The sequence below is a fragment of the Maylandia zebra genome, linkage group LG12 (genome assembly GCF_041146795.1).
Source record: "Maylandia zebra isolate NMK-2024a linkage group LG12, Mzebra_GT3a, whole genome shotgun sequence".
Lineage (NCBI taxonomy): Eukaryota > Metazoa > Chordata > Actinopteri > Cichliformes > Cichlidae > Maylandia > Maylandia zebra.
The window spans coordinates 38,912,760-38,940,344 of record NC_135178.1 but is presented as its reverse complement, the minus strand read 5'-3'; the positions used below and the strand labels follow the sequence as shown (position 1 = coordinate 38,940,344).

The 27,585-nt window shown below is 47.4% G+C and overlaps 1 protein-coding gene across 3 annotated transcripts; it reads right to left on the bottom strand.

The window, feature by feature from the left end:
* Positions 1-15: 15 nt before the first annotated feature.
* Positions 16-27,320, bottom strand: LOC101479226 (far upstream element (FUSE) binding protein 3). Of its 3 annotated transcripts, none has more exons than XM_024804388.2 (19): positions 27,164-27,320; positions 21,942-22,050; positions 21,576-21,609; positions 21,294-21,340; positions 20,659-20,730; positions 20,483-20,540; positions 20,238-20,400; positions 19,381-19,479; positions 18,715-18,816; positions 18,537-18,639; positions 17,828-17,928; positions 17,598-17,736; positions 9,946-10,106; positions 9,801-9,871; positions 7,991-8,076; positions 7,263-7,331; positions 6,960-7,031; positions 3,275-3,381; positions 16-3,186 (listed from the first exon to the last, which is right to left on the bottom strand). In XM_024804388.2, the coding sequence occupies exons 1-19, from the start codon at positions 27,254-27,256 to the stop codon at positions 3,178-3,180; spliced, it is 1,695 nt and encodes a 564-aa protein (XP_024660156.2). In that variant the 5' UTR covers positions 27,257-27,320; the 3' UTR covers positions 16-3,177. The 3 variants fall into 3 exon arrangements, with proteins under 3 accessions (XP_024660156.2, XP_024660157.2, XP_024660158.2); XM_024804389.2 differs by having other exon boundaries at positions 21,576-21,606; XM_024804390.2 differs by lacking the exon at positions 7,263-7,331.
* Positions 27,321-27,585: the final 265 nt, after the last annotated feature.

Genomic DNA, 27,585 nt, shown 5'->3' with positions numbered 1-27,585 from the left:
ACAAAGACACAGTCAGAAAGAATGAGCCCATTTATTAACCCTCATGTTAATCATCATCCTCGACCACCGACAGTCTCGTGGCTCGGGTTCATACACAACTCTATCTGTCAATAGAATCTAATAGAAAAATCTGCAGGTTACAGTTAGGACGTCTGTCCATTAGAAAAACAACAGAAACCATAAAACCAAAAAGCTCCCCGTCCCCCCTTCAGGACCGGGATCGGGACTGGGAAGTTCTAGGCCAGAGTGGAGCGAGCGTCGTGTCCGGTTCAGGTCCTGAGACGCTGCGAGAACCGGACACCAGGCCGGCGTCCGCTCCACCGTTAACAACTCCGGGGGGGGGGGGTTAACCCCTTCACTATAGCTCCCCACGCCTCGGAGGGGCCACAACAACGAGCTGCGGGACTTCAACACGCCTGCGACGACAACGCTCAGCTCGTCTGGTCCAATTACAGGCGTGTTGAAGGTGGCGGCATCCAGACGGGAACAGGCGAGGAGAGAGAGACAGTTAGCCTAGCAGTCTTGAGAATATAACACATATTCAGCTTCGGTTAGACACGACACGTGAATTAAACAATATCATCTTTAACAAAGTACATTTTAACTGGAGAGCACCCGCCAGAGTGGAAATTTACACAAACCATATCATCACATCGACAAAATGAATATTCATAACAGATTTAAATAGACCCCTGAACAGGAGAACTCATTATTATCGTCATTATTATCAGCATCATCATCATCATCACACATACACGAAGCAGAAGCACTGATTCAACGACAACCAGATCTCCCTCGACAAGACAAACCTCTCTGTGGTCCGACACGCACAACGTTCAGAGAACTGCTCTGCCAACACGCACACAGCGCCGAGCCGACGCACAAAGTGAGCCAAAACGCACACATTTTCATTAAACGCTCAGCTAACAAACAAAACTTATAACAGCACACAGCGCTAGCACACATACACTAACACGCACGCAAAGTTTAGCTAAACGTTCAGCTAACACACAGATTAAATCCTTACTACTTGCTTAGCTGATAACGTTCAACAGTGCTAACGCTAAGTGTAGCACATGTACAGATGAGCACATTTTTAAAAAGTATCAATGAATGTGAATTTATGCACAAAACAATTTTATTGCTAACTGCATGTTAACGCTAAAGAAACTAATCAGTAGATTCAAAGTCCGGCTGCGTTTGAAAAACAAACAAAAAAACACATTTACAATCTGTGCAAGTATAAAACAGCAACAAAACAATTGTACATTTATTTTGAAGTGTAAACCAGCCCTAATATAAACAGAACATACAGCTAATGTACAGCAGCCGGCTAGTTTGTTTGGCTAACGAACATTAAAGTCGTATTTACAGAGTCACTCGTTCATGCTAGTCATGCGGTTGAATGAGACAGATGGACGTTCAGCCTAGAAACGCTGTTTTTGGCCTTTTGCTAACACATCAGATTACACCATTTAGCAGTAACAGTGTGAGAGCTCATGCTTCCACGTTCAGACATTATCCCGTACAGCTCTACTTTTCTAATATACTTTTCCTCTAAAATGTTTACAAAATCTCCACGATCTGCATCAGGTTAAATGTTATTAGTCGTTATTTACAGTCTGTGCAACACGTCACGAGCGCAGAGTAACACCAAGTTCCCAAACAGTCACTACTGCTACGTTCCCCACAGCTATACGTAATGTAAGTCGTTAGCCACACAACGTGACGACTGCTGGAACCTGTGAAAGGGATTTTCTGTTCCCTGTATGGCTTTTAGTTAGACTGCCCGACATGTCAGGGAACTTGAAATAAGCTTAGCGCTTCCTGAGATGGAAACGAGGCTTAGAGGTTAGCTTAACCATAAAGCACCTAGGGAACAAAAATGGGAACATATAACCTTGGAACAAAGAAGCCTGAGAACTTAGGAACCTGGAAACTGGGAAGCAACTTTGGGAACATGTGACCTTAGGCATAAATGATCTTGAGAACAATTTTGGGAACGTGGTTTTGTAGACCTACCCGACACCTGGTTAACACACAACAGACAAGCACGGTGTTCAGTTAGCACATTCATTCAGCTAGCCTTTGTAACGTGCGCATAGAAAAAAACAAACAACCCCACAGCAGCTAACGTAGCGCTCGGACAGCATTTCCATTTACTTACATTCAGCTAACAGGCACCACTTAGCTAACGAAGCACAGCTAGCAGAAACATTCACACAGCTGAGGTAACACACACGTTTGTTTAGCTAACACGGAATCGATAACTTCATTGATCAGCTCCTGAAATTTCCTCTAAAAACAAATCAGAAAATAGAAATGCGACCAACAACAACAATAATAAAGTTCACTCAAAGAAAACTTATCTTCCCAGACTCGGTCATAAAAGCGGAGGCAGGAAAACGTGGCGGTGACTGGAGGTTAAATCGTGTGAGAATACAAAGCGTTAGACCACAGAGAGATCTGGCTTTAGACAACGCAATACAAGTCGCTATTTATTCATTGTTACATCATAAAAACCTAAAGAAATCACTATAAAGATACAAGAATAAGAGCTATGGTCAAACCAAAAGAAAACAGTAATGCATCATTGCACCTCCAAGTTGGCGACTGAACAGGTAAAATTAGGAGAAACAGACCCAGCGAGCAGATTTAGTACAAAAACTTTACATTTCCATCCGATGTCATTAAAACGGTTTGATGCCAAAATAAAAAACAAACTGAGTCAACACACAGCCTGACGCATGCTTTAAAACATTATCATAACCAAAATAATGATAATAATAATATTAATATCTGATTTTCATACTCAAGACTGCTAAGCCTTATACCGTTTTCTTATTGGAAAATAAAACTAGACAAAATATAGATTATACTGGATTTCGTTTTGTTCAAAGCCACACGGATACATCTTGAAATTCAAGTTTGATAAAAAATAAAAACAAAGAAAAACCAGGTCTACACCGCGGGAGACCGGAGGCTAGTCCAAAAACATCTGCCTGACAAAATATCGACTTTGTAAGGTTAAAAAACAGAAAGAAAGTTCGTGATTTTTCAGTTAATCCTTAGTTTTTCTCTACAAAAGGAGGAGGAAGCGGCAGAGCGTTGCTAGGAAACCCCGATTCGGACGCCATCGACAACCATCCGAGGCCTTCGCCGGTGAGGGAGGAGCCTCTAGTGATCCTGAGGAGACAGGAAGTGACAGTGACATTTAGCCGTCGTGACAAACGGGAGGAGGACATCGCTGTGAAGCAGAAGGCGCCTGTGTTACCTGTATCTGGGCGGGGTTCCACAGGTAGGGCTGCTGCTGCTGCTGTCTGTAGTATTCTGCTAATGCTGCAGTGTAGTCTGGCACTGAACTCTGCTGAGACGACTGAGCTGCACGCACACGCACACACACACACACACACGCATGTAGTGTGATGTTGTTCATCAATCAGCTGGTTTTGTATGGGCTCAAAATGTGGTCATAAATATTTTGTACTTGTAAAAAAGATTTGTGTGCGTAAAAAAGATTTGTGTGCGTAAAAAAGATTTGTGTGTGGATTTAGCCAAAAAATCCCTGCAAGTTACAAGTACGGATTTTGACCCTATTTTTCTTCCCTTCATCTGATTGGTCAATGTCATGTCAATCACAAATTAAACAATCCAATCAGAGAACAGATGGGTTTGGCTGTCGGAGGGGAGCTTTTTTGAACTGCAGGTCCTTGAAGGGTGATACCGTTTGAAGCTGGAGGATCTCTATATAAATATCCGATAGCAGCTAGGTCCCCTAACTTTCAGTAGCTGTTGAAAGTTGTGGTATATCAGTGGTTAGAAATACATCATTACTTTAGGATTAGTTTAACACAAAGTCAGGGCTGACCCGGGACCATTGCTGTGAGTCACAGTGCGCAGCATAAAAGTCCTTTCACATCGGACGCAGGATGTGCTGCTAATGCTAACTGCTAACTAAAAGCCAAGGATCCAGAATTTGTTGCTGGCTGCTGGGCTCTGTGGGTTTTTGCAGCAGCTCTACCTGCACTAGATGCACCTGCTCCTTGTCTTTTCTATCTCTGACTTTATGTCCTCTACAAGAGTTTCTGTTTTTTTTTGCTGGTTCTTCAAATGTTCAATAAAAACATGTATGCTAATTCATAACGAAGAAAGCTTTGTAATGAAGACTGTCATTTCCAAAACACTGCCCGCCCCCACCCCGCGGTCCGCAGCGCTGTTGAAAAGGCTGTGGAAGTCCCTGTATTAAACACGTAGACCTGTGACACAAAAATCACCAAACTCGGACAACCACAGACTGTTTTCCTTCGTGGTGATGAAGGAAAACGCTGGGTTGGCATGTAAAAGGGCATTTATTCCCTTCAAGGACCTGCAGTTCAAAATAAGCGCCCCTCGACAGCCAAACCCATCTGTTCTCTGATTGGATTGTTACATTTGTGATTGACATGACATGGACCAATCAGATGAAAGGAAGAAAAATAGGGTCAAAAATCCGTACTTGTAACTTGCAGGGTTTTTTTTCCTAAGTCCACACACAAATCTTTTTTACAAGTACAAAATATTTATGACCACATTTTGAGCCCATAGTTTTACATGCAATGAGGCCAAACTTGACCTTCACACTACAAATGTCCCTGAGCAGGAGCAGCACAGGTAAAAACAGGAACTGTCAGCTGCCTGCTGCCCCGCACACACTTGTGCACGCCTACCTTTGTTCTTTAGCTCAACTTGTAACGCACACCTGACAGCCGCTCAGAGAGAAACGCAGAGAAGTGACTTTTCTTTCTGAGACGGAGGAACAGCCTGAAGCGTCACCAGTGTTGGTGAGTAACAGAGTACATGAACCACCGTTACCTATTTAAAATACAAAATATGAGTAACTGTATTCCGTTAGTTACAGTTTAAAAAGGTGGTATTCAGAATACAGTTACTTTGTTGAAATAAAGGATTACACGGCGGTCTTTTCCCGTTTCATATGTTCGGCTATGCCCTCTCTGTTTTTGGTTTCCATGCCGGTGGAAACCCAAACAAAACACGCATTAAGAGGCTCCAATGTCTGTGTCTCAATCTCACGGCCCACGTCACCTCTACATGTGGCCGCATACTGACATGAAGAAATATTTTTAAAAATTACTGTTCAAAAAATGACTTAATAAGAAGGCAACAGGCAGAGTGTTACAGGCATCGCCCTGAAGAATGTAGCCTCGTGGGCAGTGTAGTCCAGCTGTAAGTAAGCTATTAAGACTCGACTGTACGCTGTGTTCCTGTTTCCTCTGAAACAATAAGCTCCGTTGGAGTCTTTCAACGCCTCTCTCTGTCTCTCGCTAGCAAAGTCGACCCAGACAACAAAGTAAAGCTAGTTTTCAGCTACGAGCCCGACACGAACCCGACGTATTAGCCAGAGGTCCCTTTACTACGGTTTGGAGCCGCGGACCTGTTTTACAGTGGGGCAAAAAAGTATTTAGCCACTCCTTTGTTGCCCGGGCGGTGTGTTTTGGATCATTGTCATGTTGGAAGACCCAGCCTCGTTTCATCTTCAAAGTTCTCACTGATGGAAGGAGGTTTTAGCTCAAAATCTCACGATACATGGCCCCATTCATTCTGTCCTTAACACGGATCAGTCGTCCTGTCCCCTTGGCAGAAAAACAGCCCCATAGCATGATGTTTCCACCCCCATGCTTCACAGTAGGTATGGTGTTCTTGGGATGCAACTCAGTATTCTTCTTCCTCCAAACACGACGAGTTGAGTTTATACCAAAAAGTTCTACTTTGGTTTCATCTGACCACATGACATTCTTCCAATCCTCTGCTGTATCATCCATGTGCTCTCTGGCAAACTTCAGACGGGCCTGGACATGCACTGGCTTCAGCAGCGGAACACGTCTGGCACTGCGGGATTTGATTCCCTGCCGTTGTAGTGTGTTACTGATGGTGACCTTTGTTACTTTGGTCCCAGCTCTCTGCAGGTCATTCACCAGGTCCCCCCGTGTGGTTCTGGGATCTTTGCTCACCGTTCTCATGATCATTTTGACCCCACGGGATGAGATCTTGCGTGGAGCCCCAGATCGAGGGAGATCATCAGTGGTCTTGTACGTCTTCCATTTTCTGATGATTGCTCCCACAGTTGATTTTTTCACACCAAGCTGCTTGCCTATTGTAGATTCACTCTTCCCAGTCTGGTGCAGGTCTACAATACTTTTCCTGGTGTCCTTCGAAAGCTCTTTGGTCTTGGCCATGGCGGAGTTTGGAGTCTGACTGTTTGAGGCTGTGGACAGGTGTCTTTTATACAGATGATGAGTTCAAACAGGTGCCATTCATACAGGTAACGAGTGGGGGACAGAAAAGCTTCTTACAGAAGACGTTACAGGTCTGTGAGAGCCAGAGATTTTCCTTGTTTGAGGTGACCAAATACTTATTTTCCACCCTGATTTACCAATAAATTCTTTACAAATCCTACCATGTGAATTCATGGATTTTTTTTTCACATTCTGTCTCTCACAGTTGAAGTGTACCTCTGGTGCAAATTACTGACCTCTGTCATCATTTTAGGTGGGGGAACTTGCACAATCGGTGGCTGACTAAATACTTTTTTGCCCCACTGTATATACGCGCCGAATAGTTTTCTATACGAGATCGCTGCAAAAAGTACAGCCTTACCTAATGTCCACCTACTGTTACTCATTTATATTAAGATTTAAACATCTAGCTGGTATTGGTGTGGAGAGTAACCTTCAGTAATAGTAATAAATCACACAGCAATAGGACATTCATGTAGTTGTAAAAAACAAGGTAATATATTAACTAATCCAAAGTATTCAGAATACGTTACTCTCATTGAGTAACGGAACAGAATACGTTACAAAATACATTTTGGGGCATGTAATCTGTAATCTGTAGTGGAATACATGTTAAAAGTAACCTTCCCAGCACTGAGCTTCACATGACACACACACACGTCTTACTCTGTTTCTTGTAGTAGTCCTCCCAGGCCTTACTGTAGTCTGTCATCAAGCTCTGAGGCTGGTTCTGCTGACCTGGACACACACGCACGCACACACAGACGCACACACAGACGCACACACAGACGCACACACAGACGCACACACAGTCAATGTCACTGCTCGGAGCTCAGATACATAAACATCACACATTCATATACAAAATATGTTTCTGTCACAGCTCTGTGTGTCTGTCTGTGTGTGTGTCTGTCTGTGTGTCTGTCTGTCTGTGTGTGTGTCTGTCTGTGTGTGTGTCTGTTGACTTGCCTAGCTTCTTATAGTACTGCTCCCATGCTTTAGAGTAGTCCATCTGTCCTGTCTGAGCCATACTGTGACCTACACACACACACACACACACACACACACACACACACACACACACACACAGGGACACACACACACACAAGTCTTAGCTTCTAGACTAAACAAAGGCTGTGTGTGTGTGTCCCTGTGTTTGTGTGTCTGTGTGTGTGTGTGTGTGTCCCTGTGTGTGTGTGTTTGTGTCCCTGTGTGTGTGTGTGTCTGTGTCCCTGTCCGTCCCTGTGTGTCTGTGTGTGTGTGTGTGTGTCCCTGTGTGTGTGTGTTTGTGTCCCTGTGTGTGTGTGTTTGTGTCCCTGTGTGTGTGTGTGTCTGTGTCCCTGTCCGTCCCTGTGTGTCTGTGTGTGTGTGTGTGTGTCCCTGTGTGTGTGTGTTTGTGTCCCTGTCCGTCCCTGTGTCCCTGTGTGTGTGTGTGTGTGTCCCTGTGTGTGTGTGTCTGTGTCCCTGTCCGTCCCTGTGTGTCTGTGTGTGTGTGTGTGTGTCCCTGTGTGTGTGTGTTTGTGTCCCTGTCCGTCCCTGTGTCCCTGTGTGTGTGTGTGTGTGTGTGTGTCCCTGTGTGTGTGTGTCCCTGTGTGTGTGTGTGTGTGTCCCTGTGTGTGTGTGTTTGTGTCCCTGTGTGTCTGTCCCTGTGTGTCCCTGTGTGTGTGTCCCTGTGTGTGTCTGTGTGTGTGTGGTACCTGGGTCTTGCTGTCCTGGGTTCTGCCAGCTGGTCTGGTAGGTGTTTCCCCAGACGCCGGTCAGGAAGGTCTGCCCACTCCCACAGCTGCATAAAAACATGTGTTTAACACACAGCTGGCTGAGTCAAAGACACACACACACACACACACACACACATGTCCATCATCATCAGCGTCTCAGCATGAGGCCGTTAGACAAACGAACGCGACAAAATGCAGAGGACAGTTAAACGAATCAGCTGATGTGGCGGAGCGCCCACAGCCACGCCCACAGCTGCCTCAGACTTACACGGGCCTGCGGCGCTGCCGTGGTCGTGTTGGAGGTGGAAACGTCACGTGTGTGGACCGCGAAGGTTTTCATCGTGACCACAGGAAAACAGGTCACACTCGTAGCTCTTGAAATTCTCCATGAACCGTCATCACACGGCGCCATCACGGAGCACGCCCACAGCAAACATGGCCTCCGCCCTCACTCCCCCTGAGGCAGAGCGTGGAACTGCTCGTTTAGAGAACGTCACGTCATTAGGGTTTTGATCATCGATTAGAATCGACTCTGGCTTGGATGGCGTGAAATCGATTCATTAAAATCCTGAATCGATTTTATTTTGGCCGAAACGCCAGAATCTCAGGTTCAGCCTCACAACATTTCAACAACCACCAAACAGCTGAAACAGTGACTGAGAGCAGGAACACGACTCTGCACAGAGACGTGAACACACAGCGCCGACGCATCAGAGTCAGCGAGCTGTGACTTTCTCACCGACGGCACGGACACGCTCGGGGCTGAAAGCCGACAGCTCGCTGACTCTGACGTTTCGGCGGGTCGAGCTTTGTGTTCACGCCCTTTTTGCGCCGATTCTGAAGCTGTTAGTTTATCTCTGAACCTGATCCAAACTACGCTCCACATAAACACCGTCATGAACTCACTCTGAGTTTTGCTGTTTTGCTTCGACCACGATATAATACTAAGTGCAATAATCCTTTCTGTCATCGTTGTATTTTTACTCAGTTGTATATAGTATTTGTATTTGTATTCTATTTTTATCTTATTGTATATTTATTTTATTTTATTCTACTGTATATAGTATTTTATTCTATTCTGTACAGCTGTGTACTGTATTTATTCTTATTGTATTCTAATTTTTGCCTCATAACTTTTGCACTGTCCACTTCCTGCTGTGACAAAACAAATTTCCCACGTGTGGGACTAATAAAGGTTATCTTATCTTATCTTATCTCACTTCATGCACAGCTCTCCCCCCCTCCCTCCCCCTCCCCCCCTCCCTCCCTCTTTACCCTCCACAGTGTCAGCTTTGTTTTATAGATATAAAAATATAGATACGCAGTGATAAGTGATCAGAGTTATAATATTTCTGACTGTCTGAGGCAAAATTTCCCTGATTCAAATCGAATCGATTCCAGAAATCAGTGACGATACCCAGCCCTAGTTTCCATGGTTACCTGAAACTACCTGTTAGGTATCACATTTACCTGCAGTGAAGTTAGCAATGCCTTTTAACAGTCAGCCAATCAGAGCGCAGCTGGCTATCATTACAACAGGATGTTCAGACTCAGAGCGGGGGTGGGGAACTCCAGGCCTGAGGAGCTCCTTTAAATCAGCTGCGATCATCTAAAAGCTGCAGGCCTGGACTTCCCCACCCCCGCTGTAGAAGAACACCAAAGCAGCCCCGCCCACTCATGGACTGGACTCGCTCCGTGGGTGCAGCGTCCTTCCTGCTTCTGAGGGACGTGGATCACGGACGTATGTGCTGTGTGACGGCAGCGTGCGCTAAGATCTGAGGACTCTTACTTCTGGTGTGCAGCGGGACCCTGGGTGAAGGGGCTGAAGCCGAACCCTCCGTTACTCATGATACCCGAACCCTGTGGGAGGAGACGCAGGTCAGCACTCGTTCTTCGAGATAAAGCATCTACAGAGGTGCGCTTGTTTTACATACCCCGATCTTGTCATCTATTAGCTGGCGAGCCAGGTCCATCTGCTGGGCGGTGCCTCTGATGGTAAAGACCCGGGTGTTGGGGTCAGTGGAGGGTGGGGGGTTCCTCTGCAGCTCCACGTGAGCTCCAGACTGCTGGTTAATGCTCTTGATGGTTTCTCCACCTGCAGACACAAACAGCAGGTGTCATTCACACAGCTGATCAATATGAGCGCCGGGGGCGGCCCCGGGTCAGCAGGACTGTGCAGAGGTGGTGAGTCCTTCAGCAGGGCTCAGTGGTGTCACTGCTGGGAAAACGCGACAAAGCTCAGGTGGAAACCATCGGATGAAGATGTTGGGAGCGTCCGACAGACGCTCAGAAGCGCTCAGAGTAGAAAAGAGTAGACCCTGTTGTTCTTTGCTGTTTCTGACAGAAACAGACGTGCTTCATTCATCGGTGGGATTTTAATGTGTTTACACTCAAGTAAAATCATGTTGCAGGATGCTGCATGGAATCAGGGGATGACCTCGATGGCTGGGTTAGCTTAGCACTCTTGGACATGTCGGTCTATGTGACTTTATATTAGAGCTGGGCGATAGAACGATAACGATATGTATTGTGAAATAACTTTTTCTCGATAGAAAAATTAAACTATTGCGATAGACCTCACCGCTCTTGTCCTCTTAAAAAAAACAAACCAAAAAAAAAAACAGCCAATCCAAATTAAGTAGCGCAGAGCCGAACCAATCACAGCCGCAGTGTCACGTCACGTGACTTGTTGCGTACAGCACAAGTGCCAAGCCGCACATGTGTATTTGTTTGGGAAGCAGCCAGCCGCCGTGCCGCCGGGTAACGGAGGAAATGAGTGTGCCGAGAGCGCGACCGAAGGTTACCGAGGAGAAAACAGACGATGGTTCCAACGCCGGAGAGATTGTCGAATGGAAGAGCCACAGAAGCTCCGTAGTGTGAAGGTATTTCTGCTATTTCAAGTCTGACAAAAACAGAGCAGCTGCACTGTAAATGTGCCGAAAGCAAGTCTGGAAATACAATAAAGCGGTGCAGCTCAGTCTCTGACTGGAAGCGCTAATTCGTCATTCGGCTTTTGTCAGACTAAAGTAACTGTTACAGCTGTTTGAAAAGCTCAGCTATACAACAAGGAGAGGTCGAGAATTTCCTTTTAGTTCTCAGTTTAGTTGATGTTGACAAAAGTTAGTCAGTTTTGTCTGTTCTTCTGTAAAACAAACTAAGATTTATTTTTAGAAGTAATAAAATTCAAATTCAAATTCAAATTTTATTTGTCACGTACACAGTCATACACAGTACGATATGTAGTGAAATGCTTGGACAACTGCTCGTGACCTAAAGAGAACAAAAAAGGAAAAGGCTATGAATAAGAAAGGAAATAAATATGAAAAATTAAAAAGGGTAAATTTAACTAGGAAGGAATAAAATATAAATTAAGGTTAAAAATGAAATAACTGTACAACACAAATTAGAATGAAGGGTAAATTTAACTGGGAAGAATAAGATAAAATATATAAATTAAAGTTGAAAATAAAATAACTGTACAACAAAATACACAATATAGAACTATATAAGAATGTATGAAGAAATATAAATAAATATATACACAATAACAGCAGCTGTACAAGTATTAACCGGAAATGAAGAATATAGTGACCAGTGTTGTGCAAAACCAAAGTCCAGAAAGTCCAGTGTGTGTGTAAGAACCATATGTGTGGGTCAGTACTGTGTGGTGGTGTGATTGAGAGACCGTATCGCCTGCGGGAAGAAGCTCCTCCTCAGTCTCTCTGTGTTGGTCTTCAGGGAGCGGAATCGCTTTCCTGACCTCAACAGAGAGAACAGTCTGTTGTTGGGATGGCTGAGGTCCTTCACCATCTTCCTGGCCTTGGTCCAGCACCGCCTGCTGTAGATTGAGTGCAGGTCAGGGAGCTCGGAGCGGATGGTGCGCTCAGCTGACCGCACAACCCTCTGTAGAGCTCGTCTGTCCTGCATGGTGCTGTTCCCGAACCAGGTTAAGATGTTTCCCGCCAGGATGCTCTCTATGGTGCACGAGTAAAAGTTCCTGAGCACCTTGGAGGGCAGTTGGAAGTCTCTCAAGCGTCTGAGGTGGTAGAGACGCTGTCGGGCCTTTTTCACCACGGTGTTGATGTGACAGGACCATGACAGGTCCTGCGTGATGTGAACTCCGAGGTATTTGAAGCTGTCCACTCTCTCCACTGGGCACTCGTTGATGACGGGGGTCTGGTAGTTCCTCTCCTGCTTAGTGCTGAAGTCCACTATCAGCTCCTTTGTCTTACTGACGTTTAGAAGGAGGTTGTTCCTCTGGCACCAGTTCTCCAGATTCCTAATCTCCTTCAGGTAGGCCGTCTCGTTGTTATCAGAGATCAGGCCCACCACGACGGTGTCGTCAGCAAACTTGATGATGGTGGTGGAGCTGGTAGTGGCCACACAGTCATATGTGTACAAAGAGTACAGCAGGGGGCTCAGAACACACCCCTGGGGGGCTCCAGTGCTGAGAGTGGTGGAGGCTGAGACATGTCCGCCCATCCTTACTGCCTGTGGTCTGCCAGTTAGGAAGTTGGAGATCCACTGACACATAGATGAGCTGAGTCCCAGATGCTCCAGCTTGGTGGTGAGTGTGGAGGGAATTATGGTGTTAAATGCAGAGCTGTAGTCTATGAAGAGCATTTTAACATAATTCCCCCTTCTAGTGTCCAAGTGAGTGAGTGATGTGTGGAGGAGATGAGAGATGGCATCGTCTGTGGAACGATTTGGACGGTAAGCAAACTGTAGTGGGTCCAGTGTGTCTGGTAGTGAAGAAATGATGAAGTCTCTGACCAGGCGTTCAAAGCACTTCATCACTACTGAGGTGAGGGCTACAGGGCGATAGTCATTGAGAGAAGCAGGGTGGGGTTTCTTCGGGACAGGAACAATGATGGACTCTTTGAAGCATGTGGGGATCACCGACTGAGATAAAGAGATGTTGAATATCTCAGTGAACACAGGAGCTAGCTGGTATGCGCAGTCTCTGAGGATACGACCTGGGATGCCGTCTGGTCCTGCTGCTTTCCTGGTGTTCACTCTCTTGAAGGCTCTCCTTACTTCATGCTCGGAGATGACGAGCACGTTTCCGGTGCTGGCAGTATCTTCCTGTCTGCAGCCGTTAGCGCCGCTAACACTAGCATTGTTGGAGACCTTAGCTGCAGCCTCGAAGCGAGCATAGAAAGTGTTCAGCTCGTCTGCCAGAGTCACGGCCGCGTTTGTCATACCGGTTGTTGGTGTTTTATAGTCCGTTATTGTCCTTAGTCCCCGCCACAGGCTCCTAGAGTCACTCTGTTGGAGTTGTGACTCTAGTTTCCTCCCGTAGCGCTGCTTCGCCTCTTTCACCACCCTCCGCACGTTATATGAATCAGAATCAGAATCAGAATACTTTATTGATCCCTGGGGGAAATTATTTTTTGTTACAGTGCTCCATTTTAAACCAACATTAAGACAAGACAGACAATACGCTAACTAAGAATAGTACAATATATACATATATATACATACATACATACATAAGTCACTTATAAATAAATAGTTGGAAAAGAAACATGTGTAGCTGTAGCAGCAAACAGTGTGTTAAGTGGATGCGTTGTACAGGGAGCCACAGGCAGGAATGATTTCCTGTGTCGTTCAGTGGTGCATCATGGGTAATCTCAGTCTCTCACTGAACGAGCTCCTGTGACTGACCAACATGTCATGGAGTGGGTGGGAGGTGTTATCCAACATTGTCTTTATCTTGGACAGCATCCGCCTCTCCGACACCACCTTGAGGGAGTCCAGCTCCATCCCCACAACATTGTTGGCCTTACGGATCAGTTTATTAAGTCTGTTGGCATCTGCGACCCTCAGCCTGCTCCCCCAGCATGCAACAGCATAGAGGATCGCACTGGCCACCACAGACTCATAGAAAATCCTCAGCATTTTCTGGCAGATGTTGAAGGACCTCAGTCGCCTCAAAAAATAGAGACGACTCTGGCCCTTCCTGTAAAGTGCTGTGGTGTTTTTAGCCCAGTCCAGTTTATTGTCAATGTGTACTCCAAGGTATTTATAGTCCTCCACAATGTCAACACTGACCCCCTGGATTGAAACAGGGGTCAAGTGTTTCCTGGTCTTCCTGAAGTCCACGATCAGTTCCTTGGTCTTTGCCACGTTGAGCTGCAGATGATTCTGCTCACACCACGTGACAAAGGAGTCGACCACAGCCCGGTACTCTGTCTCATCATCCCTGCTGATGCATCCAACCACCGCAGAGTCATCAGAAAACTTCTGAAGATGGCAGGTCTCTGTGCAGTGGCTGAAGTCTGTGGTGTAGAGGGTGAAGAGGAAGGGGGAGAGGACAGTCCCCTGTGGTGCCCCTGTGTTGCTGATCACCTTGTCAGACACACACTGTGGGAGACGTACATATTGTGGTCTTCCTGTCAGGTAATCAACAATCCAGGACACCAGAGAAGCATCCACCTGCATCGCTGCTAACTTATCACCCAGGAGGGTCGGCCTGATGGTGTTGAAAGCACTGGAAAAGTCAAAAAACATGACCCTCACAGTGCTCGCCGGCTGGTCCAGATGGGTGTAGACACGATTGAGCAGGTAGATGATGGCGTCCTCTGTTCCGAGACGAGGCTGATAAGCGAACTGAAGGGGATCCAGATGTGGTCTTACTATGGGTCGCACCTGGTCCAGGATGAGCCTTTCCAGGGTCTTCATGATGTGGGAGGTCAGTGCCACGGGCCTGTAATCCTGGGGGCCACTGGGACGAGGCGTCTTTGGTACAGGGACGAGGCATGATGTCTTCATGACATCATGACATCAGGCATGATATGACGCGGCTTTGTACGGGTCCATGTCCCCCGTCATGAGTCCCGTGTTGTAGGCAGCGGTGCGGGATCTCAGAGCGTCGCGGATGGTTTTATCCACCCACGGCTTCTGGTTGGGAAACGTTGTGATAGTCTTTGTCTCCACGGTATCATCCGCTAGTTTCCTGATGAATCCCACAACCGCTTCCGTAAACACGTTGACGTCATCGTCGGAGCTGTTTCTGAACATGCCCCAGTCTGCGTCATCGAGTGCGTCCTGTAACGCGGCCACCGATTGAGCCGTCCAGCGCGCGACCTTCCTCTGAACCGGAACTTCCTGTTTCAGCCTTTGTTTGTATTTTGGCATGAGGAAGATGGCGGCGTGATCAGATTTGCCAAACGGGGGGCGGGATTGTGCCTTGTAGCCGTCCTTGACCGTAGTGTAGCAGTGGTCCAGTGTCCTTTCACCCCTGGTGGGGCAGGTGATGTGTTGATAAAAGTTCAGCGCTGCGCGTTTGAGGTTGGCGCTATTAAAGTCCCCCGTCACAATAAGCGCAGCGTCCCGGTGTTGTGTCTGGTGCTGTGTGAGTGCCTCATGCAGCTCGCATAAGGCGGTGATCGTGTCCGCTTGTGGTGGAATATAAACGGCACTTACAATGACCGATGTAAATTCCCGAGGTAGATAAAAAGGACGACACATGATGGACAGTAGTTCCAGATTTGGTGTGCAGGAGCGTGTGAGAGGAACAACGTTCGTTTAATATTTTGTTTCTAAGTGGAATTGACAGTTTAGTCTGTTTTGTTTGTTCTGTTTTGAAACTTAAACGCTTTAGCGGCTGCCTTTTGTGTAGTTTGCAATATTTGCCTTTATTTATCTGAAAAAGTCTCATGTTCCTTAAGTACATCTACCCTGTTGAACTTATTATGGGAAATAAATATTTAAATCAAAACAAGCTGCTGATTATTTCACATTTTACGTGTGAGCAACAGCACATTTAAATCTTACAAATATAGTTATTTGGCTGATATCGTGATAGATATCGTTATCGCCTGAAATGAAAAACACATTGTGATATGAAAAAAAATCGCCCAGCTCTAGTTTAAATAAATGGAAGTTGAAAACCTCGACTTTAACTTTAAACCTGACTTGAGGATTTTATCTGATTTGCTTAATTCTGGGAAAATTATTAAATTAAATTTCAGTTTGTGTAATTAGCCGCGGAGCCTGGGGGGCTTCACAGGTACAGCTGGTCCCAGCAGGACGGTCAAGATGAGGACAGGAAACACGAACCTGCTGGCAGAGACCAGGAGGAGGACCTGTGTCGACTCAGAGCTGCTGCTGTCAGTCTGAAGCCTACAATAATACAAAGAAACCCAACAATCATATGACCCCCTATGAGCAGCACTTTGGCGACAGTGGGAAGGAAAAACTCCCTTTTAACAGGAAGAAACCTCCAGCAGAACCAGGGGCGGGGAGGGGCGGGGCCAACCTCCATACTGAACCTCATTTCCACATGAACACAGTGGAGCCTGCTAGATCTGATCAGCTCTGAGTCTGACCCCGAGTATAACCCTGATAATTAGAGGTTAAAGGTCACCTCTTCTTTTGTTTCATTCTTGGATTCTGTTTCAGTAGTTTTGCATTAATAACCCATCATCAGGGCCGGCGCAGCCCCTCACTTCATCCTCCACCTCTGTGATTGGCTGCTCCTCACAACCAGCAGGTCTGAATGTGTGGGGGGACTGTCAGCACGAAGAATTCATCAGAGGAAACGAACACGGGGTCCTCTAAAGTGGTGCAAAGTAAGAGTGTGTGTGTGTGTGTGTGTGTGTGTGTGCGCGCGCAAACAGGCCATATGGTGTCTAAACACGCTGCACTTGACATCTTCTTCTTTGTGGCTTTTAATTTGGAGGCTGCTGCTCGACCCTCTTGACCTCCAACTCTCTCACACACACACACAGGTTGATGGGCTGTAAGAGGTTTTTAAATAGAGTCAATGAGGCTGCGCCGCCTGTTGTTGGTATTGTGGGGTTAAAATGTGTCTCACTGATGTTTGCAGGACGTCTGCTCACAGCACAAACACTCAGGACCAAAACACCAAAATAAGACGCACAGTGACAGGATTATAAGATCATTATCATGTTACTCATCCAATCCACGTCGCGCAGTTTCTGCTGCAATGAGCTAACGCAGCCTCGTTCACGTGGATTAAAGTGAAACTTCCTCAGATTGCTGTGATCTTTAGATTGTGTTTAAAAACGAGACACGCTCTATTATTATTCTGTTCAGGGGGAAAACAACCGTATTCAGTCTGAGTTCACAGCATGTTCCATAAATCACCGTAACTAACTGCTATACTGGCGCTGCTGTATGGCATCACACTCAGTGCATGTCAATCATCCATCTCACGAGTTTGCTAGCTACAAAAATAGTAATAATAATTGTTATGATTATCTTGAGTAACGCACACAATGTGGAAAATGATTCACTCGGACTTACACAAACTGCCCCAGTGTGAAAAGGTGCAAATCCTGTTTGCAGGCATTTCAGGCGGATTGCACCCTTGTTATCTGAGCCATGATTTGTATTTGTCATTAAAACCTGCAGCATGTTAGTGCGGTCATGCAGGGCGCACATTTCAAACCTTGAACAGACAACATTGAAATCCAAGCATATTCAAGGTTTTCAGGCACCCGTTTGAACCTTGACCTTTGCATTAATGTAAACACATTGGTAAACACAAACGACAGCAGTGTGAACGTCTTCCTCACCTTCAGTTTTCTAACCAGACTAAGCAGACTCAGTTTCCTACCTTTGCCAATGACCAAGCCACATTTGTCAGCAGGGATGGTGTATGTCACTTCCTGTAGGGGGCCAGGAGAGCCCATAGTCCAATCACCACGACCTCTGACCCGCCCGCTCCGCAAGGCTGAACCGAAACCATCACGTTCCTGTGAAAACAGCAACATGTAAAAGGACCCATGAAGCAGAACATAAACAAAGGTCCCCGCTCAGAAGAAAAACCAACGTGTGTGTGTTTACCTGTGCTGTTTGGATGAGTTCATTGATGAGGTGGACAGCATGCTGACAGCGGTCCGGCTGACCCATCACCATGGCAACACGTTCTAGACTGACACCATCATCTAAAAGGTCAGAGGTCAAATCCTCAGCAGTGTGAACAGAAAGTCCGTTGCTTATCTGTTTCTACACTTGTGTAAACAAGCACTGTAATAAAATGATTAACTCACACTGACCAGTTGAACTGTGGATTAAACTGGTGTGAACACAAAATCAGACTAACCAGCCTGAGCTGTCTCTCTGCTAATGCTAGCTAGCTTACCTGCAAAGAAATACGTCGCCTCAGAGGATTAAATGGGGACAAAGTTAAAGAGCAAGCTAACGGTTCCCAGCTAGCTGCTACAGTAGCCATCAAGAAGTCAACTAGTAAGCTAATGCTAGTCAGAAGAAAGGCAGTGTGTCAAGTCAATCTGAGCGTTTGTTCCTCCAAAAGCAGCCGGACAAACTAACAGCTTTAAATATGACAGAGATGAAACCAGGATGACGTTCACAATAACGGCACTGAAGATGATGAAGCAGGAAAGTGCAGAGAAGCAGCTGACGCGTCCACATCATGGTGGAAGCCGCTCACTGGTGTTCATGGATGATGTGATGATAGGAGCTGCAGAATGAAGCGGACTCGAAGCTCACATTCAGAAAGATTCAGCACGTAATGAGCCAAAGCATGACACACCTGCTTTAAACTGGATCCGGACCCCTGCATCGTTCTGGATCTTTTTGATCATTTCTCCATTTCTGCCAATCACAATGCCGACAGCAAACCTGGGAACGGGAACCTGAGGACAGACGGAGAGATCAGCACGGCGTCTAAACACAACCATCCCAGGAACGCTTGTTTGCCCAAGTCATACATCCAGGCTGGTTCCTCCCAGTCGGGCGCCGAAGTCACTGCGACCCGATCTGAAGTCTCCGTCCTTCTCCCGGATCACCTCCAACACCAGCTCCCTCGCTGCCTGCAGGAGGAAACGGCCCGGGATTAGCCCCGCCTCAAAGGATGGAACTAAAAAGCATCGAAATATTTACCAACTTTCTGCTTGACCTCAAGTCTCCAATTCGATCAGTAACCTTTTGTCATTGAAAGCCAAAATCTTTTAAGGATCATCTAAACCGAACCAGCCCAGGACCTCGGAGGAACCCATGACAGATCCAACAAATCAGAGCCCTGAATCCACCCGTAGGTTCCACTGACAAATCCTGTTACAGGATGTCCTCAAACTTTGTGGATTCAGCGGTAAATCTTTCCTCACTAAACACTTTACAGCAAATCTGTAGTGAAAAGAATCAGATCAGGATGTTTTTTAGATGATTGTAACTGGTCAGTTTCCCTGTATTAATAAGCTGCAGATAGTCACATGGTCTCATTTCATTAGGACGCAGCTGCTGTACGTGGCTCCAGGTGTCCTCAGCTCGTCCTTTGACGGCTCCTGCTTCACTGACGCTCAGTAATAAATCAGCAGTCTGCGTCACAGTTATCGTCCTGCAGAACGATTACTCCTGGACAGTACTCGCCGGCGTACCTGCACTTTGTACGGGTCTCCGGAGATGCGCAGGGGTTTGTCGGCCCCCGTTGGCATCGGGCCGTCCTGGATCATCATCATCTTCACTCCAGCTCGCTCCTGAAAACCAGAGCAGTTAACATCACTAACATTTCCTGCTATTTGAAACCCTGTTATTCAATCGGCACCTCAGTCCTGACCCTACAAACGTTCCTGCTTCACGATCGTCACGATTTGTTCTATAAAAGGAAAACACCTGATTTCATGGTGAACGCTCTAAACAGGACGTACACACTCCACCAGCCAGCACAGATAACTCTCCTCAGCAGGGTTACGAAAGTGAAAACGATCTGATCGTGGCTCAAGAGTTGGGAGTTCGCCTTGTAATTGGAAGGTTGCCGGTTCGAGCCCCGGCTTGGACAGTCTCGGTCGTTGTGTCCTTGGGCAAGACACTTCACCCGTTGCCTACTGGTGGTGGTCAGAGGGCCCGGTGGCGCCAGTGTCCGGCAGCCTCGCCTCTGTCAGTGCGCCCCAGGGTGGCTGTGGCTACAATGTAGCTGCCATCACCAGTGTGTGAATGGGTGGATGTAGTGTGAAGCGCTTTGGGGTCCTTAGGACCAAGTAAAAGCGCTATACAAATACAGGCCATTTACCATAAAATAACTACAAAGAACTCTGAGTCATTAAATGATTATAATTATGTAAAAGAAACACTAGACTTGTTTATCTAAAGTTCAAAGACTTGGAAACATGTCTGTCTGCAGACCCAACAGTGAGCGGAACCATGTCAGCTGTCATATTCATTTCACCTCTCGCAGTGACATCACTTCCTTGAGCGAGAGCCCCCCTGTTGATCTGAACCTGTGACGTGAATCTACCTGCAGCTGTTTGATGGTGTCTCCTCCTCGGCCAATCACCAGCCCCACCTTGCTGGCTGGGATCAGCATTTCCTGCACCGAGGCCCCGCCCTCTCCATCGCCATGGAAACCCGGACCGTTTCTGCAGCGGTCCACGATCTGGGCCAGCAGCCGCTTCGCCTGCCTGAAAACAGCCAGACGTGACAGAGTTTAGCGGGAGCGTCGCTTCACCTGCAGCTCCGCCAGCTCCAGCTTCACTAACTCACTCGATGCTCTCCGGAGTCCCCGTCAGAGAACACGGCCGCTCCATCAGACCCCCGCCTTCTGCAGAAACACGCATGCGTCAGGTAAGTCGTCAGGCCGTTTAATTCAAAGGGACCACGGAGAAGTTTGGACTCTCCGTGGTCCGAGGAAACGTAAAAACACGGAGCGCTGAACTCACCGGGAGCGATCTGGATCTTACAGCCCGACTCCAACTGGATCCTGGTGATCTGTTCTCCTCCCCTGCCAATAACTGAGGTGGAGGAGGACAGACGTAATTAGAGGAACATCCACCTGCTGCTTCTGTACATGCAGTAAGTAAAGGACCGTGACTCCAGGTCAAACACACTGACGTCAGCCTGCTTCCTCTGAGGTACCGGGAAGGAAAATGAGACTTGGCTCAGCTGATGTGCTCGAGGCTTCTGAGGCCAAACGGCGCCTCGGACCCACATTCTGGTTCTGACATTAACGTCTGACTTATGGGGTTTGCATCCAGAAAAACCAGAACCGTCGCAGTTCTGAGTCAAAGGAAAGGTTCAGTAAAAACGCCGAGACAGCAGGTTACCATCAGACTGGAAGCCCATTGGCTGAGGAGAGGATTTAGTCTCTGTGAGAAAGGTTTCGATGCAAATACCATCCCCCTGTTTACCTGCACACAGCCACAGGCTGCTCAGATGTGATTGGTCGCTAGAAATGAGACTACAGACAGACACCAGGATGCCTGCAGAGCACAGTACAGGGGAACAGCTCCAGGTTCACACGCATATTCTATGTAAAGGTTCGAGAGCCCAGCGAAAGGTCAGAGGTCATACTCACTGAAGCCCACCATCCTGTCAGGGACCTTGTAATCCTCTGTGATTACCCTGCAACACACACAGAAACACACACATCGGCATCCTGGTCACGCATGGCTGTGTGTGTGTGTGTCAATAAGTGATTATTCTGATGCAGACTGCAGGAGGACAGATCTATAACACAGGTGCACCTCCACGACCTCACACGTGTCGATTTGCAAACAAGAATATGAAGCTGCACACGCATCATTACACACCACAGAGAGTGTGTGTGAGTGTGATCAATACAAGCTGCGGGTCGTACCTTTGATGCCCCATGGCTGCTAGCTGGTTACCTACTGGGAGACAGAGACAGAGATTAGACGTCAGGCTGATGTGATGGCGCCGATCATCAGAGCGAACAGCGAGAATCGAACTGGCATGACGTGTGCGGCAAACACGGGAACACGTCGGAGCACAGACACGCTATTCTCCCGCCGTCGTTTATTAAACAAAATAAAAAGACGTCACTGCAGCTTCAGTCGGGCCGCAGTTACAGCAGGTTTCCCTTCTTACATCCACAGACGGCCTGTAAAGTGTTTTCATAAGAACTCGCTGAATGCTGGAACGTCACGGCCGTCCTGTCACTGAGCAGTCTGACGGGTGGAGTGCTTGTGTATGAGCCTCTTACCTCCATCCTCTCCTGGTCGTTTCTGGCCCGGGTAGTACAGCGAGGGCTCGACACTTACTGAGGAGCTGTTGAGGTGAGACATCCCTTCTCCGCCCAGCTTGCCCACCATCTGTGAACATGGCAGAAACAGCTGTAACACCTGCATCTGTTCACAGCAGCTCGGCACACGTGAGCGGCCGGAAACTAACAGCGATACTAAAATTAGAACAGTAAAGTTTTTACAGTACAAAGGTCCAAAACCACAGCAGGATAAAGACTAGGCCCCAAACTGGTCCCAGGTCAGCAGAAAGTCCAACAGCACCTCTGCTTTAGAGCAGGTCGGCCGCCCGAGCGCAGGCCGACGTGTCTTCATATGCAGCCTGTTTCCAGAGGCCGACACAGCTCAGCCTCACTCCCTAAACCAGGAGGCTTCCTAATAAGGCGCCCGGTTTGGCTGCAGACGCACTCGACTGACTGGGCGCAGATATTTCTAACAGAGCTGCAGCTCATTAAAGTTTACAGTTGGTGTGAAGAACAAAGATTTGGTGGAGCCGTTTTAAAGGCGTGAGGCTCAAACGTCACAACTCTACCTGGGAGACTAAACCTTCCTCAACACGTCCATCATCTTATTCAGGGTCCAGCATAGATGTTCTTCTACCACAAACACCCAGAAAATGTTCATCAAACTATAAAGAAGGCCACAAAAAACCAGGGAATGACATCAAGACTTCAGCTGCCATTTAGGGGGAGGAGCTAAAACTGTTTGTTTCAGAGGACGAACTGGCGGTACGCAGACTGCAAATACTATTAAATACACACACACACACACACACACACACACACACACACACACACACACACACACACACACAGAGAGAGACAGACGCACACAGAGGAAACCTTGAGTGTTTTCCTGATAAAGACTAAAGAAAAATCTGCTGCTCAGTAAAAATAGTCCAGTGGGCGGAGTCAGTCTGCTGCACCTGCTCACACCTGTTCACAGTGCTCCACAGCCTCACAGTATTACCTGTAAAAGGTGAGCCGCAGACAGCTAGTAAAGAAAATAATCCGTTGAAACTCTCTCAGCTGAAACGTGCAAACTTTAAACAAAGGTTTCTGACCCGACACCTGACGGAGGCGTCGTCCTCTTCCTCCTCAGCTCAAGCCTCGTCTGCTGAACTGTGGTCAGGGCTCTAACACTAAACGTGCTCATTTACTCCTGATAATGCTGCACTAACTTATTGTCAGGAGATTAGACATGTGACCCTCCCATCTCTGGTCAACTGACACCTAACAAGCTAAACATCAACAACTGCTAACATTACGCTAATATTTTTTTTTAAAGAATCATGCTTTCCCAGTGATTTCACATCGTGTGAGGTTTTATTCACCAGCCATCAAACTCCAACTATTTTATAGTCACTTCGAAGGCAGTTTCGGTAACGGCAGCTAACTGCGGCTAACAGCGGCTAACTGCGCCTAACTGAGGCTAACTGCGCCTAACTGAGGCTGACAGCAGCTAACTGAGGCTAACAGCAGCTAACTGAGGCTGACGGCAGCTAACTGAGGCTGACGGCAGCTAACTGAGGCTAACAGCAGCTAACTGAGGCTGACGGCAGCTAACTGAGGCTAACAGCAGCTAACTGAGGCTGACGGCAGCTAACAGAAGCTACCTGAGGCTAAACAAAGGCTAGAAACAGTGTCATTGGACAGAAGTGAGCTCGTATCGTACTCTCAGACAGTGTTATAGCCTCCAGAGTAAACACACCTGGACAGTTGAGGTACACAGCAGGCTGAAAGCCTACACTCACTGGAGATCAACAGCAGCTAGATTTGTTTGTCTTTCAGCAGCCAACACAGCGAAGATTATGCCCTTAAACTTTGAGAAAGAAAACAGAACTTAAATAATTCCAATCTACTGACATTAGTGGTGAGATTTCCACACTCAGGAGAGGCTCCCCCACCGCCTCTCCTGAGCTCGAACACTCATTCTTCTCCACGTTATTCTCCAAATGGTCCCAGTTCTGCTCATGAACCATTTTTCACCTGCTGCAGGTTCTGGTGTGAAGAACAGAACCAAGGTTACCGTCACACCTGGAGTGCGGCACAAAGGAGGAGAAGCCTCCAACAAAAGGACGAGAAGCTGCTAATGACATGAAGGACTGTCGTGACTTACTCGTAAGTAGGGCTGGGCGATATATCGAGTTTTTTAAAAATATCGATATATTTTCATGCGAGATATAAGATGTGACAATATCGTTTATATCGATATAGTCTATGTTACGTTATAATTATACTTGTGGAGCTGCAGGTTTGCCTCTCTTTCGTCCACTTTTGTCTCTACACTGCGTTACTCGGCCTCGCCTCTCCTGCACTGAACACAACTGCCCCTCCCCCATAGCTTCATCTGCAGGCAATGACAAGATGAAAGCGGAAAATCTCCGTTAGCGAGTTACCGCGGATCGCCCCGTGCGTGGGGCTGGACGGCGTCAACGTGTTAGCGAGCTAACCGCGCTAACCGGGCTGCACGGCCTAAAATCCTTTCATTTTCTCAAAACTCGACAGTGCGCCCTATGTATGGATTCTGGTTGTGCTTACTGACCGCGAACCGATTTTATGTGGTACACAGCGCTCAGCAATCTGTCAAAAAATGTTTTAATATGACTTTGCTAAGCTACGGAGCTGCACCGCTTGATGGATTGTCGGATGATTACGGCTACCGAGGAGGAGCCTCGCGGAGTGATACGTGCTGTGCTTCAACGTAATATTACCGTACTGTGTGTGTATAAGGACCACAAATGGCTCCTGTTCAGAGACGTGGTGCAGCTCTGAAATCTGTCTCTTTGTTATTATGCTCAGCGTCTGTTAGTTTACATTTTGACTGCACAATTGTGAGCTTTTTGTTATGCACAAAAAGAACAGTTTTCTTTTATTTATGGACCATGATTATTTAATAAATGCTGATAATTTATTTTTGAGTAATGTTTTCATGTACATCTACGCTGTATGTAAATAAAAGTGCCCGTGTGACATCTGGGACACAGTGTGACTAAGAACTCTCTTTTTGTTCTTAACTTATGGCTTTAAAAAAAAAAAAATATTGAGATATATATCTTATATCGCCATCCAGCTAAAAAATATCGAGATATGAATTTTGGGTCATATCGCCCAGCCCTACTCGTAAGGACCAGGGACAACTGGTTAACGACAACTGACTTTTCAAAATAAGAGCTTGCTGACTGCTCTCAGGATGAACACATCAACAAATTTACTCATTAAGAGAAAACACGAGAGCAGCCACGAGTCCAGCAGCCGAAAAACCGAGAGGGAGCTAAACGCTGACCGCACAAACATCAAGTCACAAACCTCAAAATCCAGTCACGTTTTAAATGTCTCACACATCTGTTGCACATCTGACACACATACACACAAACGTTGTGAGTTAGCACAACGTAGCTAACATCACCAGTGCACACATTTCCAGAGCATGATTTCATTGGTCAGCAGCAGCACTTGCACTCAAAAAGAAGAAGTGATTCCACAGTTCAGTATGGTAACACTGTGACATCACTTCCTACGTAGTAAATGAGAGGCGAAGTGTGCGATTCCTGACCATCTGCTGGAGGTGTTGCAGTTTCTTTAGTGGAGGTTCGCTTGGTGTAAACCATCATCAGAGGAACAGGGTGGAGCTAAACTTTGACCAGACTTGGGGGGGGGGAATTCTAATCACCATCAAATCAGCGAGCTGGCTGATGGAAGACGCTAAATACACTGCGACACCAACCGGAAATGTAGAACGTTTGCCTTCAAAGTAAAAGTCATCCTTTATCACTAACAAAAAGCACAGCTTTTACTTTGAAGACGAGCGTTCTACATTTCCCGTTTGAGACACTTCGCTTTGTGAGAGTTTGCAGACAGGTTGGCTGCATGTAAACTACAGACGATCGAATCAACGTGCTGGTAACCAAAGCAATCGCACCGAGGTTTTTGGTAAAGCATCGTTTCATGACCAATTCTACGCGATGACAAGCAGCAACCACTCAACACATTTTTCCTTAGCAACTGGTGGTTGCCAGGAAGTCGCCGAGCACTCTGTACACGGAGGACTGCGCCTGGTTAGTCTGCATCGCCCACCAAGCGTCGCCCCAGGCCAGGTGTTAGCGGGCAGTGACGGATGTTTTTACCCAGTGTGACAGAGTGTGGCTGAGAGTTAAGGGAGTTTAAGAGACAACACACTAACAGGAAGTAAAACACAAATGATCCAACTTCCTGCAGACTGCGTGCACCTCACACCTGAGGTCACCGCAGTGACACCTGGAGGAACACACCTGTGGCACTGGCTTGTTTCTGGTCCAATAAAACAGACCCATTAACAGGGAAACTATCGCCGGACAGACTCGCTGTGACTTTGTGAGCTCTCAGGTCTTCAGGTGAAAGTTACCGGTGCCTGGAGGAGTTCTTCAGTCAGTCCTGGGGGAGCAGGCTGTGATTGGCTGGGGTGGCACTCAGAGGTCAGGGTGCCAATTTAAAGGGCACGCTCACTTGTCTGTTTACCTGAGGCTGACTCTTAGGTGTGGTGCACGCAGGCAGAAGTGCAGAGTGAGGTGCACGCAGACACAGGAGGGTGAACCTGTCTGTCTATAGGCGCAGACACACCTCCTGCCTGTATATGGCTCTCAGGCTGTTGCGTAACGCCAGCCTACTTTCTAACCAACTTACAGTAAACAGCAGCCTGGGGGGGGAGGGGGCCCGTCTCCCCCATTAACCGCTAGGACTCGGTACAGACACCCCCCGGCCTGCAGGAGACCCTCGACGGGGGCAGAAGGCGCAGTAACCCCGGTGACCCGCGTCCTTTCTGCCCCTCGCAGCCCAACAGGTTGCCCGCTGGCGGAGTGACACGTGTGGCCAAACTTCTCTCCCGCTCCCCCCCACCCTCGTCTCCCCTCCGCCGTCCCAGCGCGCTCCCCTCCGGGTGACAGCTCGGCAAACTCCCCCCAAACTCTCTCCCGGAGCGTGTCAGCACCGGAAAAGTTTACACAAGCGGCCACAAGTCCAACTCCGAGCTGCTTCTAGCTAGTTAGCATGCTGCGGAGTGTGTGAGTGTAACTGTGTGTGTGTGTGTGGTACAAGTTCGAGTAGCAGCAGCAAAACACGGACAATTCCGATAAAAGTGCTTTGGCTCGATCTAAACGACCCGATTCGGCCCGGAACGGGTGTGGGCTGAGCCCGGGTGGAGTTGTTACCTGCCGGGCCCGCTGCAAAACATCGGCCAGGCCCTCTGACTTCAGCCCCGGCTGGTTCATCGAGGCCTGTCCCTGCACCAGCTCCGCCATCATAGCGCCACTAGCTAGCCGTTAGCTGTTAGCCGGATTAGCTCGCGCTGTTAGCTGCTCTGAAGAAAGAGGCGAGAGGTGTCACTCCGAGAGAAAAACTAGACCCGGAGCTGCACCACGCTCGAATGAAACTACTGAAAGTGCAAGAGCCCGCGTGGCCATACGGACACGATAAAAGCTGGCTTTAAAACCAATTCTACCAAATAATACAACTTTAGCAAAGATATCAACACAAATGATGCGCAAGCTCTCACAAAATAACACAAACCGTTAAACAAGGAAGCTCAGCATGACCAAAAAGATTCAGAACTTTAATAAAGAATCCTGGTCTT